Here is a 17,661-nt window from a genome sequence, read left to right as displayed (position 1 = left end):
ATCCAAAATGGTTCTGTTCCCAAACGTTTTGGATAAGGGATGCTCAACCTGTAGTAGGTTAACTATGGCACACCAATATGTATGTCAAAGTCTCATGTAATAGTTTATTTCAAAAAGTATAGGCTCATGATTGAATATTAAATTTAGTGAGCTCAATGCAAACCTGTATATATAGTGTGAGGTTAGCTATCCAAAATATATACATAGAAAAATGTTGGCAGCAAATACATAAAATGTCAGTAGTTTTTTTCTGGGTGGTGAGATGACGTATGATATTTAGATTTGGTTAACTATACTTTTACTTTCCAAAATCTGCAACATGTATTTTTTAAACAAATCCTTTTTGTGATGTTGAAGCAAATGTTCATTTTTGGTAGCAAATGTTCTTTTATTGAGAAATAATTTATATATCATACAATTTACCCTTCTGGAGTCTCCCATTCAGTGGTTTTTAGTACTTTCACAAGAGTGTTCAACCATCACCATTGGCCAGGTACAGAGGCGCATGCCTGTAATCTCAGTACTTTGGGAGGCTGAGGTGCATGGGTTGTTCCTGAGCCTAGGAGTTTGAGACCAGCCTTGGCAACACAGGGAGACTCTGTCTCTACAAAAAGTACAAAAATTAGTAGGGTGTGATGGTCTGCGCCTGTAGTCCCAGCAACTCAGGAAGCTGAGGTGGGAGGATCGCTTGAGCCCTAGAGATTGAGGCTGCAGTGAGCTGTGATGGTGCCACTGCACTCCAGTCTGGTTAACCGAGTGAGACCTCATCTCAATCCCCCAAAACCATCACCACCATCAATTTCAGAACATTTTCATCACCACAAAAAGAAATTCTGTGCCCATTAGCAGTCAGCGGTCCTAGGCAACCATGAATCTCCTTTCTGTGCCTATGGATTTGTCATTTCTGTACGTTTCATATGAATAGGATCATGCAACATGTGGTCCTTTGTGGCTGGCTTCCTTCACCAGCATGTTTTCAAGGTGAAGCAAATCTCTTTTGTAGTCTAGTTTACTCCTTTTTTTTTCTTTAGAAATCATACTAACCCTTATTTATTATGTAATATAATGTATTTTTTTTCTTTATTTCCAGAATTGGTTCCTTCCATTATGAGCAACTTGTTGAATCCAGATGCCATTTTCTCAAACAATGAAATGAGCCTGTCAGACATTGAAATCTATGGCTTCGATTATGATTACACCTTGGTGTTTTATTCAAAGCACCTCCACACGCTGATATTTAATGCTGCACGGGACCTTCTCATCAATGAACACCGGGTAAGATCAGAGGGACATTTCAGCTTCTCCCTCCCCTTTTCCCCTTAGAACAGCCTTGAGCTGACATGACCCCATGTCTGCCACAGAGAAGTCATTTAATAAATTGTTGCTGAATGAATAAGTAGATTTTGTTGCCTTCCACATAACTCTTACCTGGAAGATGATAGTTTTTTTTAAAAAAATCTTTAGATGTCTTTTGGCAAAAGACCTTCCCAAGATGTGCATTAATGGAGATTTGGCTGTAGATATTTACACTCTCGTCTTTCACGGAACGACACGGTGTCTCCTGGAGCTTGATGAATTGGCAGCCTGCCTGTTGAATTCTGGTTAGGAGGAATTCCTCAAATGTTAGGAGATGTTTTACCTTCAACACCCATTTGAATTGCTAAGAGCAAAGCATATTTGAATGTCTTTCTTCTGATACGTAGTATTGTTGAGAGTTTTTAATGAGGAAGGAAAAAAGAAAATATGCAACCCTATCATTTTTTTCTCTAGTCTGATTTGAGTACACATTTCAGGAAGCAGGATAAGAAGTGTTCTCAGAAGTCTTGTGGGCCATACCCTTTGAGACCTCCCCTGGGAAGTACAGCTCAGATCTCCATCTCAGACAGGTGCACGTTGCCCTAGAAAGTGGTTCTGATTTTTGGGAAGTTCTTCCATGGGTTGAACAATTCTGCCTTCATACAGCTCTCACCATTGACCTCTTTTCTTCCTTGATTTATTGCTTCACATGTTTCTTAAGCCTCCTTGTGCCAAGCCCTGCAATACAAGCTGAGAAGATAAAGATGAGTAGGAGACAGGCATTACCCATAAAGAACCAACAGCCCAGTGCGGTTGTCGGTCACGTGGGCAGATCAGTTATGCAGCCTCCTAGTGGAGGTCTCCTTAGACATCGATTGTGTCTGACTGTGATGGTTAGAACAACTTTCTCTGCCTGAGGGAATTGGGGAAGCAAAGAAGGTGATATTTCAGTCAAATATTGAAGAAGTTCGCAGCAAAGGAGGGCTGAGGGTGGGTATGAGTAACTTCTAACCTCAAATTATGTAAACTACTATTTTATATTTAACTGTTCGAGTACCAGACATATAATGAGCTAGTGTTGTATAGACCAGCCATTATGCCCTCCAAGACTTTTCCCAAGTTGATTGTTCTTAGCTCTTTTAACCGTTCTCATTTGTCCTCTTTTCTTTTCGTCATCCTAGTCATCTTTCTTTGTGTGTGCTCTGGTTTGTTTCTCTTAAATGTGAGGACTTGAAGATGTTACCCCAGGTGGGGTCCGGCTAGAGTGGAATAGAAGGAGACCATCACTTCCCTTATTCTGGATGCCATATTTTTATTAATGCAGCCAAAATTCTCCTTAGTTTTGGATCCTAACCATTTGATTCACCATATTTTCTGATCCCCCTCAGCTTTTGGTTATCAGTGGATTTAAGCAGCTCATTTTGTCCATATCCAAAATGTAGTCATGGCATTTGCCACAGAGAAGCTTCCTTTCTGCCACTAAGCCAGCAGCTGGCTTTCTTTAGTTATGGCCACTTTACTAGATGTGAAACCACCTAGCCACTTGGCATCCAGCGGCAGATCTCGTTTGTTCAAGGGACTAGTCTCTTCCATCTAAACTGCAGTCCTTTGCCTGGATCATAAGATGAAAGCCAACTAAGAACGAGGTGGTTCTGACTTTGGTTCCTGCCTGCCATCCCATGCCATCTGTTCACCACCCCCTAAAAGGTGGATCCAAAGGGGTGTTGCATTGGTGTTGGCATTTCAGCCCCAGGTCAGCTGCAGTGTTTTCTCTGACTTTGATGTCATTTATAAAAAGCAAGCCATGATCCCAGTGGCAGTGTTCATTGATTGTCCAGTAGGTGCTGAAAGCACAGGTTCTAAGGCCTCACTGCTGGGGTTCAAATTCTGGGCTTCATCACTTATTTCCTACATAATCTTGATTGACTCACTCAGTTTCTCTGGACCTCAGTTTTCTCCCCTGTAAAATGGGCATAGTAACAGTGCTTTCCTCATAGTCACTGTGGTAAATGAATTAATAAATGTAAAGTAGATGGCACATAGAAAACACTCAATAAATGTTAGCTATTTATTAATACAAATACTATTATTTCTAATCTGCACAACAACCCTGCTCACACACGTTGTCTCTGTTTACAGCTGAGGAAACAGTTTCAAAAAATTAAACTACTAGATCAAGGCCACAGGCCAGGAGACAGAACCAGGATTTGAACTCCGGTCTGTCTGTTTCCAAAGGACTCTATTCTCTCCTCGACTCCCCTTGCCTCTCTTATGGGGTTACTAACACCTTTCCATCCTATGGTTTTTTTGGTTCAGATGCAAATAAAATATTCATGAAAATGAAAATTTATGAAATTTGAGGGGAAGAGAGATGAAATAGATGGATAAAATAAAAGCTGCAATCACTATTACTTGAAAAGCCTCTAGATTTAAGATCATTGAAATTTCATTCTCATTATATCTGTGTGTTGCTTTGATAAAACTAAAAGAAGTTATAATATTAATTGTATCAGGCATATTAGTAGAGTCAATTATGCTCACGCAAATTTTTCTCTTCTTCTGATTAAACAAAATAATTCTTCAAAGATGCACTGAGTTCAGGGCCATTTTTGCAGCCAAGACCGATGCACTTTGTGTAGTTGTAGAGATGGAAAGACATATGCTTTTGAGACACACAGTCATAGAACAGTAAATTTGCAATTTAGCATCTTTCCAAAAAGCAAACATAAAAGGTTCCAGCTCCTTCGTAATTACCCTTTTTAAAAGATAAGAGATTTTTACAAACATGGAAATTTTTTAAAAAATCAAGTAATAACTGTCTGTATTTTGATTTTATTTGTCCACCAAGGAATAGAAAGGGAGGGGTAGAAGAGCTCTTAATTTCATCTCCCAGCTTCACACCTTAGTCAGCATTTTTTCTCATTTAGTTGGCACCATTGATCACCGCATTGTTCATATCCAAAGCATCGGCTTGACCCCTCGCACTCCGCGTCCATGTCTGATCTCTCAGCAAATGCTATGCTCTCTTTTTCCTTTAAATAAACTTTTAGGATAGTTTTAGGCTTATGGAAAGGTTGCAAATATGGAGTTCCTGTGTGTATACACCCAATGCCCCGTTTCCTCCAATGTTAACACTTGACCAAGGTACATTTGTTACACCTAAAGAACCAGTCTTGATACATTATTATTCATTAAAGTCCATACTTCCTTCAGTTATTTTTAGTTTTTACCAAATGTCCATTTCCTGCTCCAGGATCCCCTCCAGGACACCACATTACAGTTAGTTGTCATGTCTCTCAGGCGCCTCTTGGCTTTGACAGCTTCTCCGACTTTCCTTGCTTTTTTAAATGACCTTGACAGTTTTGAAGCGTGCCAATTAGGTGCTGTGTGCATTTTCCTTATGATTAGCCTGGGTTATGGGTTTGGGGGAGGAAGACCACAGAGGTGAAGTGTGGTTTTCATCCCATCATAGTGAGAGCCTCCCCAGCCTCCTCCAGCTGCCTCCCCTCCTCCCCTCCTGCTCCTTGAACCTCCAAACCCTTTCCTACTTCTGCCTTGGAGCACTCTTTCTTCTCCCAGAAGAGGCTTGCTCCTGGCTTGCTTTTCTTCCCCCCACCCCCCGCCCCCGATCTCCGATCTGTGAATACTTGTATTGCATTTTCTTTTAGAACATACACTCTGAGGTGTTATATTCTGTGTGTGTATTCGTGTATGGTCTGCCTCCCCAGGTAGAATGGGAGCTTTGCAGGGGCAGACACCTGTGTCAGTTTTGTTCACTGCTGTATTCCCAGGCCCTGGCACAAAGTAGGAACTCATTAAACACTTGACGTCTGCATCCATGAGTTCCGCGGAAAAGTGAGAGCGTTGTGCTTCACTTGGGGCCAGCATTCTGATGAGGTCATTTTACTCTAGCATCGTGTTTTGGGTGGATTTTAGAGAGCTTAGTTTTTGTGCCCTTCTGCATTGCCTCTAATTAGATTCGTAATTTAGGCTACTTTAAATATTAAACTGAGACCTCTGGAAGACAGATACGTTTATAGGTCTCTGGACCTCAGGAACCCAGAGCAGTGTTGTAATGTAGAGGTTTTAGCTGTATCTGAGAGCTGTAATTACCCAGGACTGTAGGAATTAGGCACACATGGAGAAGTCCTGAGTTCTCTGCTGCATTTTGGTATTAACTTTGCTTGAAGCTGTAGGGACGTTCCTGTAGCATTTTCAGGGGGACACTTCGCCCTTTATCAGCACACAGGAGTTTGCCCAGATTGTAACTGGGATTAGAACAAAGTCAAGGTACTAAAGGAAGCCAGACTGGGCCTAAATTAGAATTTTAATAAAAACCCCAAGTCAAAAGGCTTTTAATCTTTTGTTGGAGGAAACGGGGCATTGGGTGTATACATACAGAAACACAGTATTTGCAACCTTTCCATAAGCCTAAAACTATCCTAAAAGTTTATTTAAGGGAAAAAGAGAGCATAGCATTTGCTGAGAGATCAGACATGGACACGGAGTGCGAGGGGTCACAGCCGATGCTTTGGATATGAACAATGAGGTGATCAGTGGTGCCAACTAATGAGAAAAAATGCTGACTAAGGTGTGAAGCTGGGAGATGAAATCAAGGCTTTTGTCTTTTGTATTTCTTACTCCTTTTAAAGATGCCAGTTATCTCTATAATACCTCACCTTGGGTGAATCTTTTTATCTTTTCCCCCTTGGGTGGTGAAAAGTTTCTAAACTATGAAAAGTCCTGAAAATCTAGCTGAGACCATTGGAGAGGAGTGTAACCAACTGGCCAAGGTGAGCGGCTTTGGTTCCTGGGCTGGATGTCACTGTTAACAGATGTTCTACTGATGCTATATGTGTGTGTGTATGTTGGAAATGGGCCAATCATGAGGATGTTTTTGACCAGGCTGGTTGTATGGGGAGATTACAATTTTGGGGCAGGAGTAGAGCATAGACCCTAGTCAAAATGGTTCGACTAGAAGAGGCCTTGGAGAAGACTTACCTAAAGTCATACAGGAGAGTAACAGGGCCTTGTAGGGTGGACCTAAAACCCCAGGCTGCCAGTTCCCAATCCAGCAAAGCCACTCCATTTTATTGAGCACTTGCCATGTGCCAGGCACTGCCCTGACTTGCCACACACATTTTTGGTCTGAATCCTTTGCACTTCCAAAAAGGATGGGATTCTTGTTATCTTTACTTTGTAGATGAGAAAACCAGAGGGACAGACGACCTCGTCCAGAGTCACCCAGCTCGCACATGGCGGGACCAGGATTTGACGCCTGGTCTCTCAGCCTCGGAACCTATATTCTTCATTATGACATTGTCCTGTTGCGGCTTTTCCAGCTGCATCTGACAGTTTTCAAGGTCATTGATAGGGTTTGTCTGTGTCTCCACGCAAATCTCATCTTGAATTGTAGTTTCCATAATCCCCATGTGTCATGGAGGGGGCTAGTGGGAGGTAATTTAATCGTGGGGGTGGGTTTTTCTGCGATAGTGAATAAGTCTCAAGAAATCTAATGGTTTTATAAAGGCGAGTTCTCCTGCACAAGCTCTCTTGCCTGCTGCCATGTAAGATGTGACTTTCCTCCATGATTGTGAGGTCTCCCCAGCCATGTGGAACTGTGAGTCCATTAAACCTCTTCGCTTTATAAATTACCCAGTCTCAGGTATGTGTTTATTAGCAACGTGAGAATGGACTCATATAGTCACTCACTATGGTCTTTGGACCAAATAAACATTGTGTATTTCTCAGAGGTGGCTCCCCAAGAATAACATTGAGAGTGAGAGGCAAAGGGAATGTGAGTGTGTGGAGGGCATGTCCTGCTGGGGAGCCCAGATAAGCCTCATTCAAAGAAAGAACCAGCAGACTTTTCAGCAGTAAACACTCTCAATATAAGTGCCAGCAGTCAACTAAAATAGTTGTTGCTCCACTCGCAACTGCAAAGGCTTTCAGCAAACTTGTTGAGCCCCTCTGAGGTGCTACTGTCACAGGGAGGCTATGAGTGTCCAGTATATGGTGGCTTAGAGTTGGTTCACAATTGATTATGTGGTGGTTAGGGGTGGACTTGGGTGTGACGCAGACCTGGGTTCAAATACTGGCTCGACCACTATCTAGCTGTGTGACCTTGGGCAAATTCCTTGCCGCTGATCTTCAGATTATTCAGTAGTAAAATAGACTTGAGATGCCCTGCTTCCTTTGTGATGGTGTAGTGAGGGATAAAGAAAGTCATAGAAAGTGTCTAGTGTGTGGCACATAGCAAATGCTCAGTGAAGGCACCTCTCTCAGTGACATATTAAAATATTTCTTTCCTGTGTGCCCTCTTATTCATCCATCAGTCACAGGTTTAACAGGAGATTGCAGAGCTGCTGCAAGTCCCTTGGCCCCCTTCAGGAAGCAGATCCACGGTGCTAGGCGTTGGGTTCTGTGTCAGCTTGTCAAGTATGTCTGCAAAAATGCAGGACCATACACAGGGTTCTCAATTCTTGGAAACGCCCATGATGGAAATGTCAGTTTGGTGATTTCTTGGCACACATGGCTGGTGGTGGATAAATGATCCCAAATGTGACATTTGAGTTAAGTGCTTCATGCAGCCTGACTTGAAAAATCGCCACATGCGGGTCAGCCTGCTGGTCCCAGGAAATGTTCTTGTACAAATGGAACCTTGGCCATGAAATATTAGCAGCTCAGCCATGGAAGGAGGTTTCCTGGGCATTTAATAGTTGTCTGGGTTTTAACTTAAGCAACTTGCATCACAATTGGAAAGTCCTAGTGATGTGGCCTCTCTAGACTCAGGAATAGACGTTCTGTCCGCAGGCCTGTGGTCTGAGGGCAGAGGGGCAGTGAAGAGAGCAGGGGAGAAGGCCCCAGCCTAGCCTGATTCTCTGCCCACCATACACTAGCTTGTTTCATTCAGAACCTTTGATGTCCCTCTGAATAAAATGGGGATGGTAGGGCCTGCCATGTTGTAGCAGCAGAAATGGTGCCCACAGATCAGTGCCATCCACAAGGTAGCTGGTGTCCTAATTCTGAGATTTAGGGAGAGAAGTAAGGACTTGGATACCTGGTGCAGTAGATAAGGAGGAGCCAGCAATTCTGTGTAGTTTGAGGAATGGCTTGAGAATAGGAAATACCAAGGGAGCTGGGCTGCTGTATTAGTTTGTTTTCACGCTGCTGATAAAGACTTACCCAAGGCCGGGTAATTTATAAAGAAGAGAAGGTTTAATGGACTCACAGTTCTATGTGGCTGGGGAGGCCTCACAACCATGACAGAAGGTGAAAGGCACATCTTACATTGGCACAGGCAAGAGAGAGAATGATAACCAAGTGAAGGGGTTTCCCCTGGTTTCCCCGTATAAAACAGTCAGCTCTTGTGAGTATGAGGAAACCGCCCCTGTGAGTCAATTGTCTTCTGCCAGGTCCCTCCCACAATACGTGGGGATTATGGGAACTGCAATTCAAGATAAGACTTGGCTGGGAACATAGAGCCAAACCGTATCTGCTGCCTTCACAACTGTTCTGAGACAGAGTGCTGGATAGTAACTGTAATCCATGTGCCAAGGAAGGGCCTCCCTAGGCCTGGTGTCGGGAATGCTGTGTCTGACAGCCATGGGGTTGCCCAGCTGTCCAGATGAGAAAAGCAATGAAAGCTCTGTGGAGAGGCCCCACTCTCAGAAGTTTTCACCTTAGGGCTCTCCATGAAACCTGGTAATGGGGCCGTCCAGGGGCCTGCCACATCAAGGTGCTCATATATGAGTTGAATGGATGGCTGACAATGAGTTTGAGCAAAGTTGTGCTTCCAGTATTAGAAGGCACTTTCCAGCCTCTCCACAGCAGCCTTGAAGATAAAAGCTGGGAGTGATGGGTGGAGGTTGAAGCCGATGTGTTGCTGGGGTCTTAGGGATCTGGGAGTCTAGGAACACAGGTAGGGGAGGGAAAGAGAGGAGAGAGTTGAGAGAAGTTGGCGGGGGAGGGAACGAGGCCCAACCTGTGCTTGGGCAGATAGACAGGGTGCAGGGCAGGATGGAAGGCTCTGGCCGGGGTGCTTGCTGGGAGGCGCTTGGACTGGAAGCGGAGGGACAAGCTGTGGTCTGCCTGTTCTGACTCCAGCTTCCTACTGGTGTATCAACTACCTCAGCCTTTGTACAAGGGCCAGATCTGGACAGGATCCTGCACTTAGCACATTGTTGGCTAAAACCAGTTCCTTTCTTCTTTCTTAGTATCCAGCAGAAATCAGGAAGTATGAGTACGACCCAAATTTTGCAATTCGTGGACTTCATTATGATGTGCAGCGGGTAGGTTTACTTCTCCTGTTTTTCTGTGGTTTAATGATGTTTGGAAATGAAATGTACTCTTGGTACTTTTCTTTACTGAATGGGCAAATTAGTTTTAAATTATGTTATTTGGGACTGCAGAACCAAATTATTCACATATCTTTGGATAGAATCTTCTGGAAGAAACTATGTATTAGAAAAGCATAAATGCATTTAGCTATTTAGGAGGTACTGTTTATTTCTAGTAGTCATTTTGGTGTTTTGAGGAAGAACCACTTGCCATATCTATTTTTTTTCCCCTGTCTTTTGCAGATAGGCCTTTTCTTTAAAGAGCTGTACAGCACATTAATTAACAAGCAACCCTTTCAGGAACGTACAGTGTGCTTCCTTGTTAGGGCAGCCTAATGTTGATAGGATTTATGACGACACCTGGAAGGCTCATGTAATATGCAAATGGTTATACATTATTTACATGTGCATATGTTTATGTTTTTAAAGGCAGTATTAATGAAGATCGATGCTTTTCATTATATCCAGCTGGGAACTGTCTACAGGTAAGAGTAAGAGGAGATACATTTAATTTACGTGAAGTAACCAGGTGCTTTGGGTTTCAGGACCCTCTGACTGTTTAGTGATGAGGAGGGCTGCAGTGTGGATATGATTCATCCATTCACTCACTTATTCAAGAGCATTTGTTGAGGCCTGCTACCATGATAGGTGCTAAGGGCTTGGTTTGCACTGATGTCCTCAAGGAGCTCAGAGTGTGGTTGGGAAGTCATGTAAGTAAACTTGACTGCAGTTCGGAGTGACAGAGGTGATGATGGAAATGTGCTCAGAGGTGGCCAGGCACGGTGGCTCATGCCTGTAACCCCAGCACTTTGGGAGGCCGAGGCGGGTGGATCATGAGGTCAGGAGATCAAGACCATCCTGGCTAACACGGTGAAACCCTATCTCTATTAAACATACAAAAAATTAGCCAGGCATGGTGGTGGCCGCTTGTAGTCCCAGCTGCTGGGGGAGACTGAGGCAGGAGAATGGCGTGAACCCGGGAGGCGGAGCTTGCAATGAGCTGAGATCGCACCACTGCACTCCAGCCTGGGCGACAGAGCGAGACTCCGTCTCAAAAAAAAAAAAAAAAAAGAATGTGCTCAGAGATAGGGAGCACTCAGGAGGACTGGAGGGAGGAATGGTTTTCCAGGGCTGCTGGCTGGCAAGCTGAGGGAGGGTCCTGATGGGGAGGCTTGGAGCAAGAGGGCTATGGGGGTGAGGGAACACGGTTCTCCTTCCCACCATGGTATTTGGGTGGTTTGGATATTGAGACTGGTTTTTTTTTTTTTTTTGGTCTATTCATAGCTGGAAATCTTTGTAACTTTTTTTTTTTTTTTTTTGAGATGGAGTCTTGCTGCAATGCCCAGGCTGTAGCGCAGTGAAACAATCTAGGCTCACTGCAGCCTCTGCCTCTCAGGTTCAAGCAATTCTCCTGCCCCAACCTCCCGATTAGCTGGGACCATAGGCACGTGTCACCATGCCTGGCTAATTTTTATATTTTTAATAGAGACAGGGTTTCACCATATTAGCCAGGCTGGTCTCGAACTCCTGACCCCAAGTGATCTGCCTGCCTCAGCCTCCCAAAGTGCTGGGATTATAGGCGTGAGCCACCACACCTGGCCATCTTTATAATTTTTAAAATGGAGGATTTTGCCTTTTTTAATTCTCTAATTTGGAAGGGGATTTAGGAGTGTGATTTGTATTGTACAGCTTATACTTAAAAGTATGCACATCTTAGCTTACGTTCTTCTCTCACAAACTGTTAAAATTAATGCTTATTTGCTTTTAAAATCAAAGTGAAACATGGATAGAGTCACACAGTGAAACAGGATTAAAGGTGTCACAGGGGTCAGCAGCAATCTTCTGTGCTCCCCGCTGCCCCTAAAACCTTTAAAGTCTTTAGATTTTTTAAGTAACGTGCTCATTCTTCTATTTCCTAATTTATTAATTCTGGACATTGTCCCTGCTGTGATAGATAAGGACTTAGCTTTCTGGCACCTCCTCCCACTTCTCCAGTCTCATTCCTCTCATCTCATTCAGATCTCAGTTTTTGGTGGTTGTACTGGTCACTGTTTACATTATGACTTAGAAGGTCTTATCTGGTTCACTTTTTATTGTTGTTGTTATTGAGACGGAGTCTCCCTTTTGTCACCCAGGCTGGAGTGCAGTGGCGAGATCTCAGCTCACTGAAACCTCTGCCTCCCAGGTTCAAGTGATTCTCCTACCTTACCCTCCCAAAGAGCTGGGATTACAGGCATGTGCCACCATACCCGGCTAGTTTTGTATTTTTAGTAGAGATGGAGCTTCACCATGTTGGCCAGGCCGGTCTTGAACTCCTGATTTCAGGTGATCTGCCCGCCTCAGCCTCCCAAAGTGCTGGGATTACAACTGTGAGCCACCGTGCCCAGCTGGTTTACTCTTAAGCCAGGTAGTGCAGTGCGATTATTTTCTTTCTTGTACGATATTTTGTTTTTCTTAGATTTTAATAATAATCTCAGTTTTTGTTGGCCTAGTTTTCTGTGTAGGAATCTCTGATTTTTTCCAAATGGTCCATTACAAATGTCAGGCATGTATTTGTTTTCCAATAATTCAAATGTTTTCAATAATCTGTCACTTTTGTTTTTAAAAATTGACTCTCCCCTCCTGGTCTGATCTGGTTTGGTTGCTTGTCTTGGGACTTCCCTTCACTGCTTTCCCTGTTTTGAGTTCCCTTCTCTTCCTCTCTCTGGCTTTCCTCCCTCATTTTGCTGGAGTTTATCCTCCAGTAGCTTCCTGGTGCCTCCTTGTGCTGAGCCTTTCTGTAGCTTGTGGTAGGCAATCAGTTCTTGTCCTGGGTGTACCCTTGCAGGCCTCTGTTGTCAGTGTTAAGTCAGATACCTTCTTTGCATCCACTGTTTGTCTTCCAGTGTCTTGTGGAAATGTCTTGTCTATTGACGTCTCTGCTCTCGTTTCCTTTGACTGTTTTTACTCTCACTTTAATGGTGTTTCAGGATGGAGAGGAAGTGGTGGTGATGATGGTAATAATACTACTAATAGTGACTAGCAAATATTGAATCTTACTATGGGACAGGCACTGTTATAAGGGTTTTGTTTAACTCATTTAATCCTCAAAATAACTATATGAAGTAGGTACTATTATTAGTGCCAGAGGTGTTAAGTAACTTGCCCCAAGGTCACACAGCAAATAATTGCCTGGGCTAGAATTCAGACCCAGGCAGCCTGGGACCAGAGTCTGTGCTCTTGGCCACCATGCTGTGTGGCCTTTCTGAAAGTATAAGGGATAGTTGGAGTCCCTCAACACATTTTTTGGGGGGGGTAATGAATCTATTTTAGTATGGACAATTACAAATAATCTTTCCAACAAGATCACATCTTTTGCGGGAACATGGATGGAGCTGGAGGCCATTATCCTTAGCAAACTAATCCAGGAACAGGAAGCCAAATACTGTGTGTTCTCACAAGTGGAAGCTAAATGATGAGAACTCATGAACACACAGAGGTGAACAATAGACTCTGGGGTCTACTGGAGGATGGAGGGTGGGAGGAGGGAGAGGATCAGGAAAAATAACTGATGGGTAGGGTACTAGGGCTTAGTAGCTGGGTAATGAAATATCTACAACAAACCCCCGTGACATGAATTTACCTATATGACAAACCTGCACGTGTACCCCTGAACCTAAAAGTTAAAAGAAAAACAACAACTTTTCATTTATTTTGTAAGTAACATGTATATTAAATATAATTAATACATTTTTGTGCCTGTGTCTCATTTTCTTAGGAAAAAATCTTTGTAAGTGAAATTGCCAGGTGAAGGTTGTTCATTCATTTTAAGGCTTTTGAAATGACTCAGTTGACCACCAGATTGTACCATTCCCAACAGATTTTTAACGTGTATTTTAAAGTTGTTGCTACATTTAACATATTCCAACTTTTAGTTTTTTCTTTCTCTAAACCTCTTAAATGAACATTCGTTTGTTCCCTTACTCATAGCTCCTAATGTTTTCCCAGAATTATTATTGCAATGGTGAAGGTGGGGGCGAGAACGAAGAAGGCAAGGTTATGCTTGTTCATGAGAATCCTCACCAGGTGTCTTTGTTCTGTCTCTCCATCTCTGTTTCTGCTGTCGGCCCCCTCCCTAGACACTTACCCCTTCTCTCCTGGGATCTTGGGGTTTGCTGCAGTGCACTCCATCCTGGACATTCTTGCCAGACTGATTCCCTAAATCGTTACTCCCGATAATCCCCTCCTCTGAATCCCTGAATGGCTCCCTGCTCTCTGCAGAATAAAGGCTAAGCCATATGCTTAGGCTTAGGTTTGAGATTTTTATCAACCTGCTTTAAACCCTTCGCTTCCTCTTCTTCCATACACAGCTCCTTAACTTACTATGTTGGTCAAGGCTCTTGGTTGCAAGTGACTGAAACTCAAACTGGCTCAGAAACTTATTGTACAGTCCACAGACAGAGTGAGTTTGCAGGTGTGGCTGGCTCTAGGGGCCAAATTACTATTTTCAGAACTCTTTCCATCTCTTGGCCTTGCTCTCTGACTTGGCTCACTCTCAGGCAAGCCCCTCCTTAGTGACCCCTGGGACTCCAGGCCCACATCCCCCCCCAGCTCCAGGTCAAGAGGAACAGAGGAGCTTTGTTTCTCCACATTCTGCCGGAGTCTCAGGACTGAATCTCATCAGAATGACTTGGGTCATGTGTTTGGTCTTGAACCATTACTATGAAGAGAGGATGCCCGGGCAGGCGAAGACAGCACAGGGATTCTTTTCCCTTGACGTCTTCTTTCTTGTCACCTGGCACTTGCTCCTGCTGGAGTTCAGCCAGGGTGCAGTTTTCCTTCCTCTCTGCTTCTTGAAATCCTACCCACCCTCCATGGCCAACTTGTGGTGAGTCCTCTGCTCACCCTCTCGGCCTGAAATGCCCTTTCTCCCCTCTCTTCTCCTGGGGTTCACAGGAGAAGAATTGCCTTGTTTCTTGTATATACACTGTCCATTGTGTCAAGGAGTGTGGACAGTAGAAAGAGCCACTGGGGCATTCGGGGGAAGGAGTGTTCAGAATGAGGCTGTAGGAAGTTCACTGTTGCTTCGCTGCTGAGAGGGGTGTTGAGGTGAGCTGGCCTCTGGAGGGAGTGTGTGGACTCGAGTCACTCATACTTCCTGGGTGCAAACCCCAGCTCCACGGCTCATGTGTGTATGGTCTTGAGCAATCTCTGGACCCTCTGAAAGCCTTGGTTTCCTCGTGTAAAGCAGGCATGATTCCAGTCCCTGCCTAAGGGGCAGCTTGTGAAGATGAAGCATATCTGCACAGGGCCCAAAATACAGGGTGGTGCCACTGGGCTTCCTGCCTTATGTCACTGAGCCTTGTGTGTGGCCATTTCCACTCTTAGCACCTGTCTCAGGGAAGAGTATTAGAGGGCAGGAGGATGTCTGATGGAGACAAAAACAGCCTTTCTCTGCCCCAGTGTGTTAAATATGTTTAAAAAAAAAAAAAAAAAAAAAAAGCCAGCCCACCCCAAAGCAAGTCATTAGGAAGCTTTGTACCTTAGTGGTTTAAGAACTGGAGCCTGCAGAAATGTCAGTTTTCTTCTCTTTCACTCCAGAAGGGGTCATGAATGAGGGAAGGTGGGAAGAAAGTGTCCATCTCAGCCTAGTTTGTTTCTAAGCCCTGATGCAGGTCTCCAGTCCCTACACCAGGGTGAATTTTATGATGTTTGGCCCATAGCAGTGAGTGCTGCCGACTGGGAAGGTGGAGAGGGGTCCCCCACCACAGCCCCATTTTTGTACCTACATTTTAAGTTTTTACTAGGAACCTTGTGAAAAGCTGGGGTGGTTCCCTTCACAGCCACACTAGTGAAACCTCTCTACAGTGCTTACCATACACCAGCTATTCTATATGTAGTAGCTCCTGTGATCTCAGTGACATCAGGAAGTAGGCACTTTTATAGTTCCCTGCTTTAAGAATGAAGACTTTGAGGCCCAAAAGGGATAAATTACTTGTCCAGGTAATATCCCTAGTGATGAAGGGAGCGGGGATTTGAAGCCCTTGCAGACTCATTCAGATCTGTGCTCCTAACCTCGTGTTTCTCACTCTGAGCGGGGGAAAAGGAGCTTCTACTTCGATTTCAGTGCTGGTTGAGGCTGCATTCAGATGTGGCCGGGCAGTCTGCCCATGCCTGCTGCAGTTGTGTTTGGCTCTTGGTTTGATGCAGCTGCTGCTTGGGGAATTCAGCTGGCAGATTTCAGTGCTTCTTCTGAGTTGCCATTTGATTGTTTGGCTCCTGTGGGTGCAGCCTGGGTGGCTGTGCCTGTGCCTTAGAGGCAGCAGTGGCTTCCAAAGGGCAGAGAAATAACTCTGACCTGGCCGAATCACTTCACTTTTTATATTTTCTCTCCAGTGTGAGAGCCTTAGCAGTGTGGACACGTGACTGCTGCTGCTCAGCAAGGGCTGATTTCCAAGGTCACTGCCTCGAACGATCTGGCTTAGTGCCAGTCTTATCTTATTTCTGGAGCAAAGATAAAGGGAGTCCAGTGTTTCTACTTTTTTCAAAGGCTGGTAGTTGTAACAGATTAATCAAGATCAGAGGCAAAATATTAATGAGTCCACTCAGATAACTTTTTAAGGTAATGTGGGTGATGGAGACGGGAGGAAAGAGGTTGAAGTGATCTTTTTGTTAATGTTACATGGCAAAACATAAATGATATCGTACATAGATTTTACTGTGGACCATGTGGTTTTGTACGCTAAGCAACCTGTCGTGTTAGTAACTAAAATTCTTCTTGAATTATTTATACTCCTGCTGTAGCACAGCGTGACATTTCCTGTACTATTCAGTCTGTAGTTTCGTAATCATCGGTGTCTATTTCTCAAGCACTTTCTCCTCCACAGAAGGGGTAGAAGAGCAGGTGTTTCCCCTCCTGACGCTTGAGAGTGGATGAGTCCAGCTGAACAGGTGAAGGCACCTGCTCTAGTCACTGGTGGCAGAGGCAGGAGTGAAACCCTGGCCACTGACTTCACAATTCATTTTTTTTTTGTATGTGAAAGAAGTAGATTCATTTGCAGATTCCTGAGGCAGGCAGATGGTAGATGAGGAAACTGGCCTTCAGTGTCACAAAGCATTCAGGGTCATTGCCTCTCCAAGGTGGTGGTGCCACAGGGCTTCCTGCCTCATGTCACGGGGTTTAGTCCACTGAGCCTTGGGTGTGGCAATTTCCATTCTCAGCACTTGTATTAGTCTGTTCTTACGCTGCTGATAAAGACATACCTGAGACTGGGTAATTTATAAAGAAAAAGAGGCTTAGTGGACTCACAGTTCCACATAGCTGGGGAGGCCTCACAGTCACGGCAGAAGGTGAAAGGCATGCCTTACATGGTGGCAGGCAAGACAGAATGAGAGCCAAGTGAAAGGGGAGACCCCTAATAAAATCATCAGATCTCGTGAGGCTTACTCACTACCACGAGAACAGTATGGGGGAAACAGCTCCGGTGATTCAGTGATCTCCCACCAACTCCCTCCCACAACCTGTGGGAATTATTGGAGCTACAATTCAAGATGAGATTTAGGTGGAGACACAGCCAAACCAAATCAGCACCTATCCCAGGCTAGAGTATTGGAGGGCAGGAGGATGTCTGATGGAGACAAAAGCAACCTTTCTCTGCCCTAATATATTAAATACATTAAAACAAAAGCCAGCCCACCCCAAAGCAAGTCATTAGGAAGCCTTGTGCCTTAGTGGTGTAAGAGCCTGGGCCATAGAGCCAGAAAGCCTGAGTTCTAATCTTGACCCACCACTTCCTACTTTGGTGACCTTGAACAGGTACATGACCTTTCTGTGCTTCAGTTACCTCAGCTGGAAATGAGAATAATAGTGCCTCCCTCCTAGGACGGTTGAGAATTACACGGATGACTGGGTGTAATTCATATCTGGCCTATAGTACGTGCCATGTAATATTAACTATTATTCCTCCTCCCGTTACTGTTCTTGTTAGAACAGTAGTAGTAGTAAACGTAGTAGCATCTTACCTGATATTTGTAGCATTTACTTGTG

General features: G+C 44.3%; 1 protein-coding gene across 4 annotated transcripts in view; it reads left to right on the top strand.

The window, feature by feature from the left end:
- NT5DC3 (5'-nucleotidase domain containing 3) overlaps positions 1 to 17,661 on the top strand; it is a 70,847-nt gene that overhangs the window by 25,416 nt on the left and 27,770 nt on the right. For all 4 annotated transcript variants that reach the window (XR_004176298.1, XR_635077.4, XM_009181551.4 and 1 more), the window contains exons 2-4: positions 1,091 to 1,275; positions 9,513 to 9,587; positions 10,065 to 10,120. Coding sequence is in view for 2 of the 4 variants with exons in the window: in XM_009181551.4 (XP_009179815.3) it covers positions 1,091 to 1,275; positions 9,513 to 9,587; positions 10,065 to 10,120 (316 nt within the window). In the remaining 2 variants the exon portion in view is untranslated. The remainder of the gene's footprint in view (positions 1 to 1,090; positions 1,276 to 9,512; positions 9,588 to 10,064; positions 10,121 to 17,661) is intronic.

This window comes from Papio anubis, chromosome 9, assembly GCF_008728515.1.
Source record: "Papio anubis isolate 15944 chromosome 9, Panubis1.0, whole genome shotgun sequence".
Classification (NCBI taxonomy): domain Eukaryota; kingdom Metazoa; phylum Chordata; class Mammalia; order Primates; family Cercopithecidae; genus Papio; species Papio anubis.
The sequence above is the reverse complement of the archived record's forward strand: the minus strand, read 5'-3'. Positions and strand labels throughout refer to the sequence as shown.